Source organism: Strongylocentrotus purpuratus, unplaced genomic scaffold, assembly GCF_000002235.5.
Source record: "Strongylocentrotus purpuratus isolate Spur 01 unplaced genomic scaffold, Spur_5.0 spur5_scaffold_6, whole genome shotgun sequence".
Classification (NCBI taxonomy): Eukaryota; Metazoa; Echinodermata; class Echinoidea; order Camarodonta; family Strongylocentrotidae; genus Strongylocentrotus; species Strongylocentrotus purpuratus.
This window is the reverse complement of record NW_022145612.1, coordinates 35,529,463-35,549,099: the sequence shown is the minus strand read 5'-3', so window position 1 is coordinate 35,549,099 and position 19,637 is coordinate 35,529,463. Positions and strand designations below refer to the sequence as shown.

At 36.3% G+C, this 19,637-nt stretch overlaps 1 protein-coding gene across 1 annotated transcript in view; it reads right to left on the bottom strand.

The window, feature by feature from the left end:
- Nucleotides 1-19,637, bottom strand: part of LOC587197 (probable dTDP-glucose 4,6-dehydratase) — a 45,745-nt gene that overhangs the window by 10,599 nt on the left and 15,509 nt on the right. Inside the window, exons 3-6 of the mRNA XM_031000544.1 lie at nt 15,271-15,327; nt 9,606-9,654; nt 8,746-8,837; nt 8,305-8,418 (exon numbers count right to left, since the gene is read on the bottom strand). Coding sequence (XP_030856404.1) covers nt 8,305-8,418; nt 8,746-8,837; nt 9,606-9,654; nt 15,271-15,327 — 312 coding nt within the window. The remainder of the gene's footprint in view (nt 1-8,304; nt 8,419-8,745; nt 8,838-9,605; nt 9,655-15,270; nt 15,328-19,637) is intronic.

The window sequence follows — 19,637 nt, the reverse complement described above, 5'->3', positions numbered from 1 at the left end:
TAAATGTTTTGATTGAAGTTTTAATAAAAGCTTGGGGTTGAATAGTTTTATTGTGTGTAAATGACTGTTAGATCTAGCTTTATAGGCTCTCGCTGTGCTGACGATCGCCTAGCTGTGAGCGAAAGTGATCATGCGCTGATGTGGCTGATCGTTATACGGCTGGCGTTGGCGGTCATTGTGTGGGCATTTTCGTTGGACAGCGGAAGCAAGATGAGTGGCTGGTGGTCGTGTTAGACAGGTGCTCGTTGTGTACAAGTGATCGTTACAGACAGGTGTTTGTTAACACAGGTTTGACTGTATCTACCTATTTTTTGCTGGTTCCCCTAAAGTACGCAGCCATTGAGAACTAAAAACTGCGCATGTCCCCCCAGTACATCGCCTTCCCCAGGGTCACGTGCACAAACACACGCCCGCCATCATCTTCTTTAACGAGCCGCCTGAGACAACACTTTAGACATGTTGCTCGGCAAGGAGAGGGGATGGAGGTGATATAGGTAGATACATAATAAAATAATAAAATCAGGTATGATTTTTCTGATTTACCACAATAAATCAATGTATCTACATATTATTTGCTAGACCAGCACAGATGGAATTAATGGCAGACGATGCAGCTCTTAGGGACGAAGTCACGAACAGTATTTCACCAGAAGGAACGTCCCTGAGATAAAAGGAAGTGAGGGAGGAGGGCCTCAGGGCCGGCAGCCTGGATGGCTTCGACAATCCATCTGGAAATGGACATCTTGGATGCAGGGGAGAAAGGTTCTCGGGTAATGAGGAAGAGCTGGTCGTCCTCACAATAACTCTTGATCCTGTCCAAGTACCATTTTGATGCCCTCAACAGGCAACAGACTTTGTCATTCTTGACCAAGGAGAAGTCAGAGAGAGGGTTGAGGAAAACCTCAACCGGCCCGTAGGAAACCGACTGGTTCTTTGCAATAAAGGAGGGCTGTTACACCAACAAATGTAATAACGCCCACAAATGTAATAACACTTTACCCACAAATGTAATAACACTTTACCCACAAATGTAATAAATTTGAAGGGATATTTTGTTGAATTTGTTCCAACCTAAAACCCTGTAATAAAGCATGGGTATAGCGCCCAGTCTTTACTCCAGACTTGGTTATTTCAAAAAATTTCAAAACTAAGACCCCATAATCCTTTTCCTGTGGAATAACTTGTTGTTTGTTGTTTTTAAAGTTTTAAGGGCGTGTGTCATTCAATTATGAATATTTACGCCGAATTCAAGTTTTTTAATAATTTAAAATAATTTTAAATGGAAGCAAAACAAAAAGGAGGGGAAAAAAAAATTGACGCTGTTCAATTTTTAGCATTTTGCGGAGATTCCAGACAGGCTGTCGACATAAAATAATTTAACCGTTTTGTGCGTATTTTCTGGCCATCCCGGTTCGGTGCATTGAACAGGCTTCTCGGCTTGCATGTTCATGCGCAGCCTAAGCCCCTCCAATACCGGCCAAGGGCTATGCGATGCCTGTCGGTGGGATGTCTCCTTTCCGGGAAAAAACAAAAGCAAACAAAAAACGAGAAAGAAATATAAAACAAAACCATTATAATTTAATTAGACTGAAAAACAGTTTTTGAAAATCTCAAATTAATCAGATATTTTGGGCTTCTTGTGCAAGGTGCAGTTAGTAATACCTTAATCTTAATAAAGTACAATACGTTACCTACGACCTATGTATTTATATATATTTATATGTGTTTATGATTAAATAGCCTACTATAATAGGCAAGACCAGTTTTGATCTACATGACATAATGAGGTATGGACGGTATAATTTAATTTCTTGATTTTGTGCTCGCATGAGTGCAGGTCGCTCAACAAAATGCAAAACACACCAGGTCCTTGAGTTGCTGGGTAACTCGCCTACTGGAAGGCAATAGGAAGCACCGACCTTAGACAAGCCAGACTGGGTTTCACCCCAGTTGTTGACCACACAGGGGATGACCACCTCCGTTGGCCCCAGTGCCCAATTTCCTGTGTGTATGTACCTGTGAAGTTAGCTGCATTATAGTTTCTCTCTTTAGTTTTATTTATTTATTTATTTACATTTTTATTTATCAAAATAGAAGAAAGAAAACAAAAAACAAAAAAAAATGATTTTAATAATCATCATGGTCATGATACAAAACAAAACACTATAGTATTGTAATTTTATGTCTTATATCCTTTTGTCATAATAATGTACATAACTTGTTGTTGTTGTTGTTTTAGTTTTAAGGGCGTGTGTCATTCAATTGTGAATATTTACATGAGAATCGAGCGTAGTCTTTCCTCCAGACCCGGTTATTCAAAAGTAAAAAAAAAAAAAAAAAAACTTTTAAACTAAGACCCCACCATCTTCCAAACTAAGACCCGGTAATAAAGCATGGGTTTAGATCGTAGCTTTTCTTCCAGACCCGGTTATTTCAAAACTTTTTAAAAATCTTCAAAACTAAGACCCCATCATCTTATTCCTGTGGGAGAACATGAGTATTGAGCATAGTCTTTCCTCCAGACCCAATTATTCAAAAGTAAAAAACAAAAAACAAACAAACAAAACAAAACAAAACAAAAGAAAACCCTTTTAAACTAAGACCCCTCCATCTTCCAAATTAAGACCCGGTAATAAAGCATGGGATTAGAGCGTAGTCTTTACTTCAGACTCGGTTATTTAAAAAAAAAAAAATCTTCAAACTAAGACCTCACCATCTCATTCCTGTGGAATAACATGGGTATAGAGCGTAGTCTTTCCTCCAGACCCGGTTATTTCAAAAGAAATAGAAATTTAAACAAATCTTCGAAACTAAGACCCACCATCTTATTCCTCTTTTTTTTTCATTTAAAAATAAATTACATTATTACATATGTGGATACAACACGTCAGAAATATACCTTTTTATACGTAATAATTATTTTGGTTCTGTTACCGTCTGTATATTAATGAAACAACCTCTTCATTCGTTTGGAATAAAATACTTTCTATCTTACAAAATCTATGTATCCATCATTGCATCACTATAAAACCATAACCTCTCCAATTTACTTACATTGATTGAGAGAGTATATAGATATTTTATCAAAGGGTTCTGCAATCGTTCATTCAAACCATGCAAATATGTTTCGCGTGATCTCGTTATACAGCTATTTATGAGTCATAATATGAAAGTATGCGTTGTTATTTGCTTGTTAACCGATTATCAATCAGCGTCAATATTTAAATACATTTAAGGTCACTTATTTGATTTTTTTTTTCTACGAACATTGAATTCCAGGATATTTGTGGGCGTTAGAATATTTACATGATTAAAAAATCGTAGACGGTCAACGGACCATCGAATCGGTCCCTCCTCTGTGTGTTATATATATGGACCATTTTGACTGATTCGTCAGTTCGTGTGACCGCCGACCAATCATTTATTTGTGAAGTGTTGTATCCACATATGTAATAATGTAATTTATTTTTAAATGAAAAAAAGAGAGGAATAAGATGGTGGGTCTTAGTTTCAAAGATTTGTTTGAATTTCTATGGAAAGACTACGCTCTATACCCATGTTATTCCACAGGAATGAGATGGTGAGGTCTTAGTTTGAAGATTTTTTTTTTTTAAATAACCGAGTCTAAAGTAAAGACTATGCTCTAATCCCATGCTTTATTACTGGGTCTTAATTTAGAAGATGGAGGGGTCTTAGTTTAAAAGGTTTTTTTTTTTAATTTAATTTTTTTTAAATTTTAATTTTGAATAACCGGGTCTGGAGGAAAGACTACGCTCAATACTCATGTTCTTCCACAGGAATAAGATGATGGGGTCTTAGTTTTAAAGTAGATATTCATTGATTTTAAAAACTAACTTTATTTTCATTATTGCAAAGTTGAAACTTTGATTCAACAAAGTTATCAAAATTCAATGCTTGCAAACATTCGAAGTAATGATTGTTATAAATTACAAAACGCTTGAATACAGCCCCGGCATAGCATCTGAAGAGCTCTCCAAACGCTGCTGAGATGTGTGAGATCACAGTATGGACATGACTTGCACAAGCAGACGATGTCCCATGACATCTCACACATTTTCAGTGTCCTTTTCTGTCACTTGTAAACAAAATAAGACGCTATTGTATATTCAGCTGCACACACCGGGGTATGTTCGGCGTACAAGAGGGAACAAATGCCGTCCTTAATATCATTCCGGGGTTTTTTCAATTTGAAAGTCTGGTTTCTTTGATTGTTAATTAACCCCTATCCTGTGTATTTACAAGCAAAAGATTTCAGTTATCAGAATCGGGTCATATCCCCTTTTGAATGGTTTGACATGCCATTACATTTATATACACTAAACTCATTATAATTTGAGAAATAATAGCTTTGCAATTATGTTCATTCTCTATGGGATGTCATCTGCTTGGGCAGTGTTGGTCCATATAGTGACGTCATTAAAACATCGTTATTTTTCCGGCGAATCTCTCGTATATCCCAGCTGCTATGGAGGTGGTTGTATTTGTACTTTTATAATTCACTCGATATGTAGTTGACCTAAAACTTGTACGATGGCCATCTGTTAGCTTACCAGTTTCTAGTGATACATTAGTTGACATATTTGTGATCTTTTTTGAAGTTCACCTTTAAAGATTTTTTAAAAGTTTTGAAATAACCGGGTCTGGAAATTAAACTACGCTCTAAACCCATGCTTTATTACCAGGTCTTAGTTTGGAAGATGGTGGGGTCGTCTTAGTTTAAATTTTTTTAAAATTTTTTAAAAAACTTTTGAATAACCGGGTCTGGAGGAAAGACTACGCTCGATTCTCATGTTATTCCACAGGAAAAGGATTATGGGGTCTTAGTTTTGAAGATTTTTTAATATTTTGAAATAACCGGGTCTGGAGTAAAGACTGGGCGCTATACCCATGCTTTATTACAGGGTTTTAGTTTTGAACAAATTCGACAAAATATCCCTTCAAATTTATTACATTTGTGGGTAAAGTCATTATTACATTTGTGGGTAAAGTGTTATTACATTTGTGGGTGAAATTATTACATCTGTGGGTAAAGTGTTATTACATTTGTGGGTAAAGTGTTATTACATTTGTGGGTGTTATTACATTTGTGGGTGTTATTACATTTGTGGGCGTTATTACATTTGTGGGTGTAACAAGGGCTTGGGTATAAGTCTAACACCCTGTCTCTCCCACCTGATATGGCCGGAGGAGGTACACAGGGCATGGAGAGTACTCCTCCTCTGCCCTTTCTCTATTTATGTATGTTATATACAAATGTAATTATTTTATTATTATCTGTAATGTTCGTTTACCAGCTGAGCACCCAATGTATGATAATTTAAGTACGTGTACTTTTGTCTACACTGTAAGAAAGGAAGGGACAATATAAACAGCACCATCGCATGTTTATTATTATTTTTTTTTTTTTTTTGGATTCATTTAGACTGGTCACTATTATATCCATCCTCCATTTATTACCACAAACTATTTCACTCAAAGAGGGGCTATGACAACACCTCAAGAACCTTAGGTAGGCTCCAAGCAGGAGAGAGCTTCGGGTTAGCTGGTCATTGTAGAAAAAACGATCGCAGCAACTTAAGTCAGGAAATTTGAGACTCCTGAGCTGTCCTGAAAAACCGACATGAATGGCGGCTATGGTCGAGCAGTATCCACAGATATTGGAAAGGGCTCTACCCTTATCAAATAAGGAGATTAGAAAATTTGCAATTGCGCCCACTGGAAAAGGCTTCCAGGCGAGAGTTGTAAACCGACCTAGTGGAGTCTCTACAACTCTAAACCTCAGAGAGTCCTGAAACCTTAGCGTCTTCCCCTACAACGACCAGGTGGTTGATGATGTAGGATCCCAAAAGAGGCTGGGACACTTGGTCCGAGCCTCAGAAGGAGAGGGAAAGGATGTTCGTCCAAGAAAGACAGGAGTCCGGGGAGCAAGTTGCTTCAAAACAGCTCTACGGACTCTGATGTGTCCAAGAGATATTTCTTAAGAGAAGCCTGCGTATCAGTCCCCAAGGACTGGTCAGCTGCCAGGCTTAGGTCCACTGAGAACCAATCACAGATGCCAAAGTCAACTGCAAGATAGGGTTCCAGACAGGCTCGCGGAAAACAAAACCCCAGAGGGGGGGGGGGGGGGGGGTCCGAATCCTGCTACCAACTCCTCCCTTGGAGCAGAGTAGCAAGGGTGGGAGATGGGCCCTAGCCAACATCTACTGGCAAAAGGCCAGGAGAGAAAGGCTAGCCACAGCACAGAACCGGATTACACCAGACAAGTGATACACAGGGCATTTGTTAGGCCCAAAGACTGGTGTCTTACCGTATTTGCCAGCGTAAAGGCCGCAGTATTTTTGGAAGAGAAAATATCAAAAAGTCGGGGTGCGGCCTTTACGACGAAAGAGTAAAAAAAAAAAAAAAAACGAAAGTCAAAACCAACACGAATTTCCATGTATGAGACTACAAACGGTAAAATAACAATACCACTATGGTACAGGACATTTCCAAACATCTTACCGACAATTTAATCTTGCATTGTTGACATGAAGACGAAAATAAACGTCCTAACAAAACATTTGCCGATAGATCTTGATCTAAATTCGTGCCAATGCATTGCAAAGGTAAAGGAAGGGGCAGTCTAACGGAGCTGCCGCGAACATCCATCCGAAGTCGCCATTTTGTTTTTCCATTTCATGCAGTTTCGCATTACACCGTACATTGTGGTAGGGGTATATCAGACACCTAATCTGCCTGCGACCACTTTTTTAGCTAAACTTCCGGTAAATTATAAGAATATGGATGAATTTGGTATCAGTTTGTAAAAAAAAAATAGTGTTTTCGAGAAAATTATGATTATTTTGTTTTGTCCGTTGTTTTTTCCCCCTCTTTGAAATGTCAAAGTTTGGGGTGCGGCCTATGCGGCGGTGCAGCCTTATCGCCGGCAAATACGGTAGTCTGTTTGTTTAGTTAACGGGTGACATAGCAATCAATAGCTGTTTTGGAGCAGGATATCCTTGACTTGAATGATTTCTGCTGCTAGTTTGCAAGGAGAGCAAATTCTCTGTGCTGTATCAATGTGGATATTGATGAGACCAATTTTGTACCGGGTAGGACTGAAAGAGTCTCAGCGCATGTACTGAATGTAGGTTTCCGATAGACGGAAGTAGTGAAGCCGTGCGGTGACTCTTACCAGTGCATCAAGAAACGGAAGCGCGTCATCACATTCAATCTCGATTGTGTATTTGAGAGACGGGTGGAGGGCATTAAGGTGTGCAAGAAAGTTCTCACACGCTGCTCTGCTTCGGAACATAGCAAATGTATCGTCTACATAGCAATAGTACACTAACGGGGTTAGTTAGGGGCTTATATTAACGAATGCACGCTTTCGTCTACAAAGATATTCGCGTGTATAGGGCCCAACGGCAAGCCCATAGCGACACCCTCAATCTGTGCATACATGACGATGTTGATATATACCCTGATAACATGAACGTGCAGAGTAGGGCTCAATCCGCAGCACTAATGTCATTTGGCAAGACATTGATCTACACTTGCCACTCTCCACACAGGTGTTAAATGGGTACCTGTAGGAAGGAATTCCTTGAAATGCTGTGAGCGTCGAAATCGGCAGCCTAGCATAGCCGGGTAATGTTGGAGCGCCTTGAGGACCTTGCAAGGTCGATACTTGCGCTATATAAGAATCCAATATTATTAATATTATTATCAAAATCATTTACTGATGGCTTAACAACCATTAGATGCAAACTATTTTTTAAACCTTTAAATTTTAAAGTGTGAAGAAAAGTCTGTCAACAAAGATTATGTTATGCACTACATAAGTGTACAGAGTACAGCAGGGGAATTTCCTTGTCAAAGCATCGTAAACATCAAGACTTAACCAGGACAAAAAGAATATATGAAATCATAATTCTTTCATCTAAAGAATAGAAATCCTAAGCCTTGGCTCAGTGTTATGAACATGCTTGCTATAGATTAATTTATTACGATGCTCACTTCATCTTCATCATGGAGTGAGCACATGACAACATAATTCACATAGTGCGCCATGTGAGGCAATGGAGGGGTTTACTCTATAACGTATATGAACTTAAATTGATGCCCTATTTGCTTTTACAGGATGTGTTGGTGATCATTTCTATGGCAGCTTCATCAAAGCAAATTTCATTTTGTTTAATGTTCAATACAAATCATATGTTTATTGAAAACAGTTAGATGGTTTGGAAAAATAAGTAGTGACTCCGTCCTAATGGAGACACTACACAATAATACTACACGTACCTTGTCTGAAGAATAGACTTGACCTGTTGATATCTCAATATATTTCTTGACATTTCTGGCTGCTGCTTCACGGGCACAATTCTGGCTGAGCTTTACTATGCCTTCCTCATATATCTATCAACAAAATAAAAAGAATGACTAAAATCATTTTAGACAAATGTTTCATCCAGCATTTTTTTCACTGTTTAAACTACTTTGGATGGACATCTTCTCATACATTTTAATTGTATCTTTGACCCCCCCCCCAAAAAAAAAGGCAAATTTAATTCAGTGGCCTCACATTAGGGGAGTGGTGTATTCTGCCCCCCCCCCTTTCTCTCCACCATGAAATAATTTAAATAGAGCACATTAAATGAAGTCCATGAAGTATCATGTCTACAAGTATTGGAATTATCATATACTAATCATTCAAACATGCAAAATGCATGTTTTTCTACTTACTACATCTGCTCTACCATACTGAGTCTCAGCTGCTAGGTTGACCACAATATCATACGAGTCATCCCCATCAGAGAATGCTTTAGAGACCGAACCTGTAAAACATACACATTTGTCAACTCACTGGAAAACAAAGCTGGATACCTCAAATCTAAATCATGTCATTTTCATTTAAATCAATCCAAACTAAACATGGAAAATTGACAACAGACCGATATAAATGATAATTAAGATTTTTTAAATTTTATTCTGAAGATGCCATTGTGATACTTGGGTTCAGTATCACATTTTTTGTAATGTAACTCAAGAATGAAAGGTGGACTGGTTGAATTAAAGCCTTTGTTGAATACTTTTAGATCTAAGCTTTGATATGTCATTCTCACAAAACATAAATCGGGACCAATCAATTTTTCACATATTTTACCAAACTTGGTAAGGGTGTGAATAATTTAGATTTTAACTGTATACACAGTATATTGAAAGGTTCCAGAAATCTTGTAATGATTGAAAATAGATTTTGACAGTAGGAAAAAAAAAGGCTGAACCTGGGTTCATTATAAGACAACAGAAAACATGATATCTGCCAGATGATGTTGTACAGTGTATCATAGCTTAGTGATGAACAAAGAAGGATTAGAAAATCATTCAGTACCCGGAATTATTTAACATGGTTTCATGAGTGCAAGTTGTGGTCATCAGTGGATTTGATTTCCGGCATGTTTTCAATGATTAACAATTCAGAAAAATTTCTAGCCAGTGTCTATTGAAATGCATTTCCATTACCACAGCACAGCTCAAGATAAGGTTTAAGTGCATCATTGAGAACAACAACTAAATAGTGTTAGTATCTGGGTAGTACGTACCTGGATTGATGAGATTAACAGAGACAAAGTCCACACTTTCAATTGCTTCCTGTAATAGGAAACCACAAGAAGGATATTGCTAACACACAATTACAATTGCAACAAGGAATTGATTCATCTCCTTCTCCATCAAAGTAAAGTTCCAAGAGCGAGTTATCAAAAGTAAATTTCAAAGTTGTGAATAGTTCCTGAAATATGAGTAAATTAACCAATATGGTGCAACATAGTTTACAGAAATGCATTATAACTACAATTGTTTGAAATACATGTTATATATCACATACATGTATGTAGACACAGTGGACCATATTTATAAAAAACTGAACTAAATTACATCTTATTTATTGAGCGCAGATTGTCAACCTCATTAATCTGTAAAAATGTTTGCAGTAAATAACTAATAAATTAATCATGATTTCAACTGATTATCTAAATAGCATATTAAAGTGCAAACAAAATTTGACAAAATAACTCTTCCCACAAAACAAAATAAAATGACACACGTGTATAGTGGACCTCATATTTGTGTATTTTTCATGTACAGATTGGTGAGTATGCTTTGGGGAATATTCGATATACTTTTTTGTAACGTTACAGTTGGAAATGCCCCCCTCTCAAAAAATTAAATGGAAGCTCTTATTACCAATCATGTGAAGAATATGTTTTGACTATAATAAGATGATACAAATTTTGCAAAGAAACTGCCTACAAGCTTAGCTTTCCAAAATTTATGATATAAAAAATTTGCAGAAATATATTCCCTAGTATACAATATTTCCTGTGATATATCAGACATAAGCCATAGGGGAATTTTGCATGTAACATCAGTCGTGATGCATTTGCATCTCAATAACCGCACCTTTGTTTCAAAATCCCAATGGACTTGTAGTGGCTTGTGTGCTCACTTCCGTCAAAATGGCAAGACAATGTATACAAATCGCGTTGCTGTTTTCAGGATCTATACAATTTCCACATGAAATAATGAAGTAGTTTCAAATGCTTGTTTGAAAACATTATGAAATAAATTGTCATTTTGAAATGAGACCTTCCGAAAAGTGTGTTCTTTTTTCTCTGACATACAGTTTACTAAATTATTCATACCCTTACCAAGTTTTGTAATGTGAAAAACTGATTTGCCCCAAAGAAATTAAAAGTAAGGTAATAGGTGAGATTCCAGTCAGATTACCTACCCAAATACCGAGCATGATGTAAGAAGAATATTTGCAAGCTTACACACACACAAGTCGCCCGGACCAGACGGAATGAGTAACAAAGTACTGAAAGTATGTAAGGATCAGTTGGCCCCAGTGTTTACTAAACTATTTGAGAAATCTCTTAGTCTAGGTATAATCCCCCATTTATGGAAACGATAAATAATCATTCCTATCCCAAAAGAAAAACAACAAAAGAAATGAATGATTTCAGACCCATATCCCTTACATGTAGCGTAATGAAATGTTTAGAGAAGATTGTGTTGAAATACCTCATGAGACAAGTTGAGGATGAGATAGATGTGTTGCAGTTTGCTTATAGGGAAGGTAGAGGTGTAGATGATGCAATCTTGACATTTCTACATAATATCTATAATCACGTGGACCATAATTTCTATTTATACCAGTAATTGTGTATGCACAACTTTAAACTGTCAAATGATGAAGTATGCAGATGATACAGTAATCTCAGGCTATATGTCAGACATCAGAAGTGAAAATGATTATGTCACTAGTGTAAACAGGTTTGTTGAGTGGTGTGAACGGCACTACCTCAAGATTTAACGTCTCAAAGACAAAGAAATGATCATAGATTTTCGGAGAAGTCCACAAGCAAGACCACCACTTACCAGGGGTCGGTGGTGGAAAGAGTTCACAATTATAAGTATTTGGGAACAGCGGTATGTGATTCACTTGACTGGTCATGCAATGTTACCTTGCTAAGAAAAGTGCAATCAGAGTATGTACTTCTTAAGAATGATGAGAAAGATACATGTAGAAAAAACAATTCTGATTCTGTTTTACAGATCATGGATAGAGAGTATTGCTAGATACAATATAATATGCTATTGAGGGAATGTAACTCAAAAAGATAAGAAGTTAGACAGTACAAGGAGAGTAGCACAACAGATAATTGGCAATAGCCTACACGCAGTATCCACACTGTATGAAGAAAGAATAGTTGCTAAAGTCAAACGAATCATGAACGACTCCACCCACCCGCTTTGTCCTAATTACTATTACAATAGGTCAGGCATTCGTTTGTGTGCCCAGGTGCGCTCGAGCGAGAACTCAGCATTCATTCATACCAAACTTCATCCACATGTACAATGGAAAGTCTCAAAGACCCAGTGTTGTTCTTTAACATTATTCATAATTACTTATTCCCAAAATTGGTTCAAGACGTAAATACACATACATGTATGGGTGTCCGACCTTCTGTGTATATTTCTTTTACTTGTTCATTCGTTTGTTCATCACCTGACATCTGCTCTTGCTTTGCTTTAATAGAGTCCTAATGTTATGAACCAGAGCACTATAACACAGAGTTCCCATACATGCATAGGACATCTATTTATTAAGATGGTCATGTCTCAGCCAATACTTAACATATTCAATTGGTTTTCGACATTCAGACATTATTTTTGATGCTCTTTCGAAAAATGAAGAAAAAATTGAGAAATTCTAAAAATAGCTTTTTGATGACGTCACACTTCACCGCTCTATTACTGTGACATCTATTGTCCTGAATTTGTGTTTATTACACAATGTTAGACCTTCTGTTAATTATGCTGAAAAGTAATATAAAGCTTTGGTTTGGGGTCATGAATTTAGTTCAAATGAACATATTGGAAGTATATTCGGTCCTACAATATTCAATGATCGTTATCGTGGTTGAAATCGATACTAAAGTTATGAAATTGTAAATAATAAACTCTTTATGTTGTATAGCTCCCTCTCAAGGTCAAGATATTAATTAAGCTATAAAACAATGTTTCTTGACTAAAATCGACCGATCAGCTATTCCTGTTTGGAAATTATATATCCCAACTACATATTCTGAGATTTTCATGGTCGCAGCTATATTGTACGGCCGTAGGCGCTAATTGAAATTAATCAAAATTTACCGGGAGCACCGGTAAATTGTTATATTCAATATTTCTCGAAAACAGAAGTGTTTTAGGGGCTAAATTTTCTAGTGCTTATAATACATCCACAGGGGCATCAAAATATATCAAAATTGTAGATAATCACTATCCACCCAATTTTCAAAATTTCCCAAAATTTTGTATTACCTTTAATAATCTGTTAAACCTTGTGGCCCGAATTCACAAAGCAAGGTTTGAGCTCAGACCAAGGTTTGAGCTCAAACCTCCTTTTGTTTCGCCAAACCTCCTTTAGTTCTTTACAAACCAGGTTTGTAAAAAATGCGTAAAACGCGTCATATGACGTACGAAAACCTTGGTCTGAGCTCAAACCTCCTTTGTGAATTCAGGCCTGTAAGTTTACTGTTTTAATGTTAATGTTTAACATTTTTGTAAATTCATTTGTAAATGTTAATTTGTATATGTTACACCAGTGAAAATCAAATCTCCATAAATGGACAATAAATACTAAATTTATATTTGAAGAGATAAGTAAGATAAGATAAGTAATTGTTATCTACTTTTAAAACTATGCTTGCATTTTTCCCTATAGGTGAACTGCTCATGTCAAAATGATTGAAACATACATCAGTTGAAGAAGTAAGTAATTCCTTAGTTACATAAAGAACAATAGGTTTGTTTTGCTTCGTGTTTTCAAAAGATATTTTGAATACATAATCGTAGCATTTACGAATGAAGTACATTTATTAATTTAACATATGTTAGAGGTGATTTTCTTGCAGAAATTGTGAATTAAAATGACTTCAATGGAGAAGTTTGTCGTAAAATGCAAAAGTGACAGCTATATTATGTATACACTTAATGGCCTACTATTTAATGCGCTATTTTTGTAACATACATGTATTTTAAAAATGCTACACCTTACAAAAAATAAGCATAACTTTGTAGCTTTAAATTAAATCCTCCTCAAGTTCACAAAGCATAGGAGATATTACTACAATATCACATGTGAAATTAAATTGAAGATAATCAAGTAGTCATCTTTGTCAATGTTTATAATGAAGTGAATTTGATGATGATTGCCCTCGGTTTAATTTTACCCTCTTTATCAGGTACTGGTTCAACATGACTTGGCACATGATGGCTCCTGGTGATGTCCTGCAGTGAAAGTTCGACACACAAGTTTTTTTTTGTGCTATAATCACATACTCTCTGACGTGTGTTCTCATTCTCTTTTTTCAAGCACTCCAAACAGAGGAATGCACTTTCTTCTAGAATAATGTTCCTGATAATGGAGCCATTTCTCTAACCATTTGTTTCTCTCCTCTGACATCTGTTCTTTCTTTTGAAGATTCAAATGGGTTCAAGTGAAAGTGACTGGTGAGTGAATGCAAAGCAGAGACAACAAAAGTGATGCAGTGGGACCAGGCTAAACTGTTCTCTTTCAAAAAAAAGAAATCAGTGCACAGTTTATTCATAGAAAAACAACATCTGTCACCATTTTCAGTCCAGGCAATGATAGGGGATGTTAAGAGACTTACATAGGTATATTGTCCTGCCATCAGTAGAACTTGATAATATACATCCTTGTTTGAGACAATACAGAGAAATATAAGACACCCTTTCTTGCACCTGCACTTTGATTGAATTTCATTCACATTTTCCATTTAAGGTTTTTGTTGATTAGTAATCAAAATTACGCAAATTGCTCAAAGTTGCCCCTTGGGCAACAAAGCTGAAATTGTTCTGGGACCACTGAAGTTTACAAATGAACAAAAAACCTTCGACACATAGAATTTTCCTAGGTTCACTATGGACTCTTTCAGAGCATCAATAGAACTAATTAGGCCTACTTTCAGACAGCTCTTTCATAATGTAAATCCCTCAACTTTTATTATCTTATACTGTTTTTTCCCTAATAGGTTATCTTGTGCAATATGAACGTTTCTGAATGAGGAAGACAAACTTCTTGGTTTACATTCTGCATCATGAAGTGATTTACAGCTCAAAATATTCATATTTAATCATAAACTATACACATTTCCTTCTCAGATTCCACAAACATTCTTATTTTTTCTTTCTTCCTTCCTAGTTGAGAATATCATGCCATTCCAAGCAGTAACAATGTAAGCTGCCATGTCCTCATCTCTGACTATTTTTTACCTACAGTTTTCTTTTTTCTTCTTTATCTTAAAGGTAATGGGTATTTTGCAAACAAAATTATATCTCCTCCATTTTTTAATAGTGAATTCCAAAGCACTTCGGAGTCTATTGTGTTGTTTAACCCTAACTCATTTATTAATGTAAGCATCATCCTTTTCACTTTTAATGTTTTTTAAATCTCCATTTCCTGCAGGTGACTCCTACACACTTTGTTTAGAATCCAACCTTGGGTTTCCCAAGAAGAAGAAGAAAATGTCCTATATTCAATATTTAGTAATGCATGAAAAAGGATTTTCTGTATAGCACTTAATAACATTGTAGATGTATGAACAGCTATATATCCAGACTAATACTATAATTATTATGAAGATCATTTATATGCATGACACATGAAATAGTCCCTACCTTGTGTTTGTCATTCATCCATGCCATCTGAGGGGGTGTTTTGTCAGCCACGCGGATCTACATGAAGATGGGAAAAATATTAATAAGAATAACAACAACACCACCACCAGCTGTACCGCTAGCTATGTTCATGATGTAATAATACTAGCCTCAACATGGTCTAACATTCAAAGCAATTTTATATGTCAGCTGGTACACATAATAGCTAGTTATTGGTTGAGAGTGTAATGTGGATCAATATCCTGCAAAAGGACATTTGTGACAGGCTGGGATTCCAACCTGCAACCTCTTGACAGAAATTCAAGTTTTAATAAACTCAGAGCGTACAGCAAACGGCGTACCCATATGTAACTGCATGGCACACAGGCATCAGGCGAGTAGATCTATCAAACTATATACCACTGCATGTACATGTGGTAACTTATCACACCATTAAAGCAACAAAACCGTTTTCATGATATTTTGCAGGCAGTGTTGGCCCACATACTATTACTATACATAAAAAACTTCAAGGTTCCATTCCTGTAGCTTTGCCCCCCCCCCCCCCTCTCCCTCCCCAACTGCCTCATCCAATTACACTGGCAGCCATGTACAGTTAACTGAATTATATACACCCTTTACAAGGTTATTTTTAGTTTTTTAATTTTGTGAAAAATTGATTAGTCCTGTGTAATGTTACTTGAGGATGTGATAAATCGAAGCGTACATCTAAAAGTATTACAAAAAAGACCCAAATTCAACCAGTCCACATTTCATTCTTGATGAGTAACGAAGAACACAAAAACATAATGTTGCTGTTAATTGTCTATCAAAAGAAAAATACCAGAATTTGTGTAAATTTACCCAGGGTGATGTCAATATTTTAACCGGAATAAAGTTGGTTCCGGGATATATCCTTTACAAACCTCTGCGGGAACACATGGTAAAATCAACCAGATTTGTGTAGACCTAATTGGTATTTGAAACATTAAGTTTAATCTGTTTTTTCAGTATATAAACAACAGACCTTTTATGGTCAGGAGGGTGGTATGATGCATTCAGCTATTTTTATAATTTTCAAGAACAGCCTGGTCCCCGTTTCAACAGCAGACTATATGCTAATAAAATAATTGCATTTGAATGGCTGAAAGCAATTTGACATTGATAAGAAGGTTTATGAAACAGGGTAGATTTACCTTAGAACAATGGATATTGGATAATCATGCATAGTTTGCTGACTTGCCAGCAATGCCCCTAGTAAAATTATCCTGACACTATAAACGTTGATGTTTGAGGAAAAAGCCATAGTTGGTTCCGGGATATATCCTTCTGTTTAGACTGCCCAATTACCTGATTTTGGGATCTCTTTTTTCACCCTGTTAAGATAATGATAATGAAACCGATTCCTGATCAGGAAGGCGTCTTGGGACAGGCAATCATTTAACAGATGTTTAATTGCATTAGCACCTTAGCACAATACCTTAGCACCACTTTCTCTCATCTTTACAATGTTACCCAGTCCCTTTAAGATGCTTATGACAAATTCTTATGTATACTATCAGTCATTTGCTTTATCAAATTTGCAAAGTTGTGGATCATTGAACATGTCAAAATTGTTGCCTATCATAGCATGGAAATTGTATGGATCTGGCATGATAAACATTTCTCAAGGCACTTCTGAACGCTAATCATGACAAAACAAGTCAACGCAAAGCGTAGCATCCCCTCGCAGGGTACAAATGGCCTATATACTTCAGAACAAGTTACCTCCATTGGACTATACCATTATATTACTAGGCAAGGAAGTTAACCACATTTTCACTTATATAATTACTGGTAGGTGTTTTTGCATATTTAATGAGCTATGACCTTTTACCTTTGACCTACTTACTCAGAAATCGAACTTAGGCTGTACATGTATTTTGATACCATGTACCTTCATATTAAATTTCATTAAAATTCGTCAAACATTACTCAAGTTATCGAATGGAAACCAGATTCGCATATTTAATGAGCTTTGACCTTTGACCCACATACTCTGAAATCGAACTTAGCCTGTATTTTGATATCATGTACCTTTGCATCAACTTTCATTAAAATCCGTCAAACATTACTAAAGTTATCGATCAGAAACCAGATGTGTATTTTTCCGCATATTTAATGAGCTATGACCTTTGACCTACATAATCCAAAATCGAAGTTAGCCTGTATTTTGATATCATGTACCTTTGCATCAACTTTCATTAAAATCCATCAAACATTACTAAAGTTATCGATCAGAAACCAGATGTGTATTTTTCCGCATATTTAATGAGCTATTACCTTTGACCTACATAATCCAAAATCGAACTTAGCCTGTATTTTGATATCATGTACCTTCATATCAAATTTCATTAAAATCCGTCAAACATTACTGAAGTTATCGATCGGAAACCAAATTTGTTACGAACGGACGGACACACGGACGGACGCACGCACGGAAGAACAGACGGCAGCATTACTATATCCCCTCCGACTTCGTCAGCGAGGGGATAATAAGACCCCTTTCTCCCTCATCCTGTCTACGTTAGATCGGTCTAACTGTGAGTGTGAAAGCACAATCGTGTTTGGAAGCACTCTGCTGAACCCGTTTGCTTCCTAGACCGCTCCAGACCGCTCTAACATGCAGTGTGAGACCAAAATGTGCCAGGAATCATACTGCAACCGGAAGTTAGTGCGTTTTGGCAGGAAAGCAATTAAAAAGAGAGAGCTTACAGTAAATAAAAACAGAGAATAACATTTATAAGTAAAGGTAGAAACAGAAGATGATAGAAAGATAAAGAATAACAAAGGAAAGATAGAAACAGAAGATGATAGAGGGGAAGAAAAAAAAACATAAGAAAATGCAAGTAGAGAAGAGAATATTCAGAGCGTTAAGAGGATGAATAGCATAGGGAGGGATTATAGACAAGGAGATGATAGAAGGAAAAACAAAGAATAACAAAAGAGATGATAGAAGGAAAAACATAGAATAACATAAGGAGAGGCAGAAAGAGAAAATGATAAGGAATAGAAAATTGAAAGATAGAAGAGAGGATGAAAGATGGAAAAACAAAATATGACATAAAGTAAAAACAGAAATAGAAAATAATAGAAGGAAAACAATCAATAACATAAGGAAAGATATAAAGAAAAAATGATAGAATGATGAAAACAAAGGATAACATGAGTAGATAACAGGAAAAAAAAGAATTACATAAGGAAAGACAGAAAGAGAAAATGGTAAAGAATAGCAAATGGAAAGGAAAAAGAGAGGATGAAAATGGAAAACACAGAAAAACGTAAGTAAAACAGAAGGAGAAAATGATAAAAGGAAAAACAAAGAAAATCATAAGGAAAGATAGTAGGAGAAGTTGATAGAATGGTAAAGATATAGAATAAGAAAGGGAAAGATAAAAATAAAAAACAAATAGTAATTTTGTGATGGAAACAAAACAAAACCATGACTTACGGACCGCCGTATATACATGCTATTATGTTATGCCATAGTAACAGAAACCGTTCCTGTTGCTATGGCATAACGTGTCCCATCATGTTAAAAAATTACGATAAGTGTGAAACCAAACGAACCGTACCTCTGGATCGGTCCAGCGAAGTGAGTTAGAAAGGGGTGTTGATCAGACCCCGTTCTCACTCACTTCCTAGACTGATCCAGGCTAGATCGGTCTAACTGTGAGTGTGAACAGACAAGCGGTCCAGGAAGCGATCTTCTGGACCGGTTCACTTCCTTGATTGCCCCAGACCGATCTAGCGTGCAGTGTGAACATAAACCTTGCCAGGAAGCAACTTCAACCGGTAGTGTGCGTGTTTTTGGCGGGAAAGTAATGAAAGAGAGAAAGAGATTACAGTACACGAATACAAATAGAGAATAATCTAAGGAAAGAAATGATAGAATGATAAAAACAATAAATAACATGAGAGAAGGTGATAAAAGGAAGGAAAAAAGAATAACATAAGTAAAGACAGAAAAAGAAAGTGGTAGGAATGATAAAATCAATAAATAACATAAGAGATGGCGATAGAAGGAAGGAACAAAGAATAACATATTAAAGGAAAACCAGATAGAGAAAGTGATAGAATGATAAAAACAAAGAATAACATAAGAGAAGGTGATAGAAGGTAGAAACAAAGGATAACACAAGGAAAGACAAAAGGAGAAAATGATAAAGAACAGATAATCGAAAGCTAGAAGAGAAGATGAAAGATGGAAAATCAAAGAATAATCCAATCCAATCCAAAAGATATTTGATAAGCGCCACAGCTCCACATTCCACAATGTTAGGGCCACTTAAAAACAAAAGTTAGTCACTTCTCAGAGATCAGTCATAACATAAGAAAAACAGAAAGAG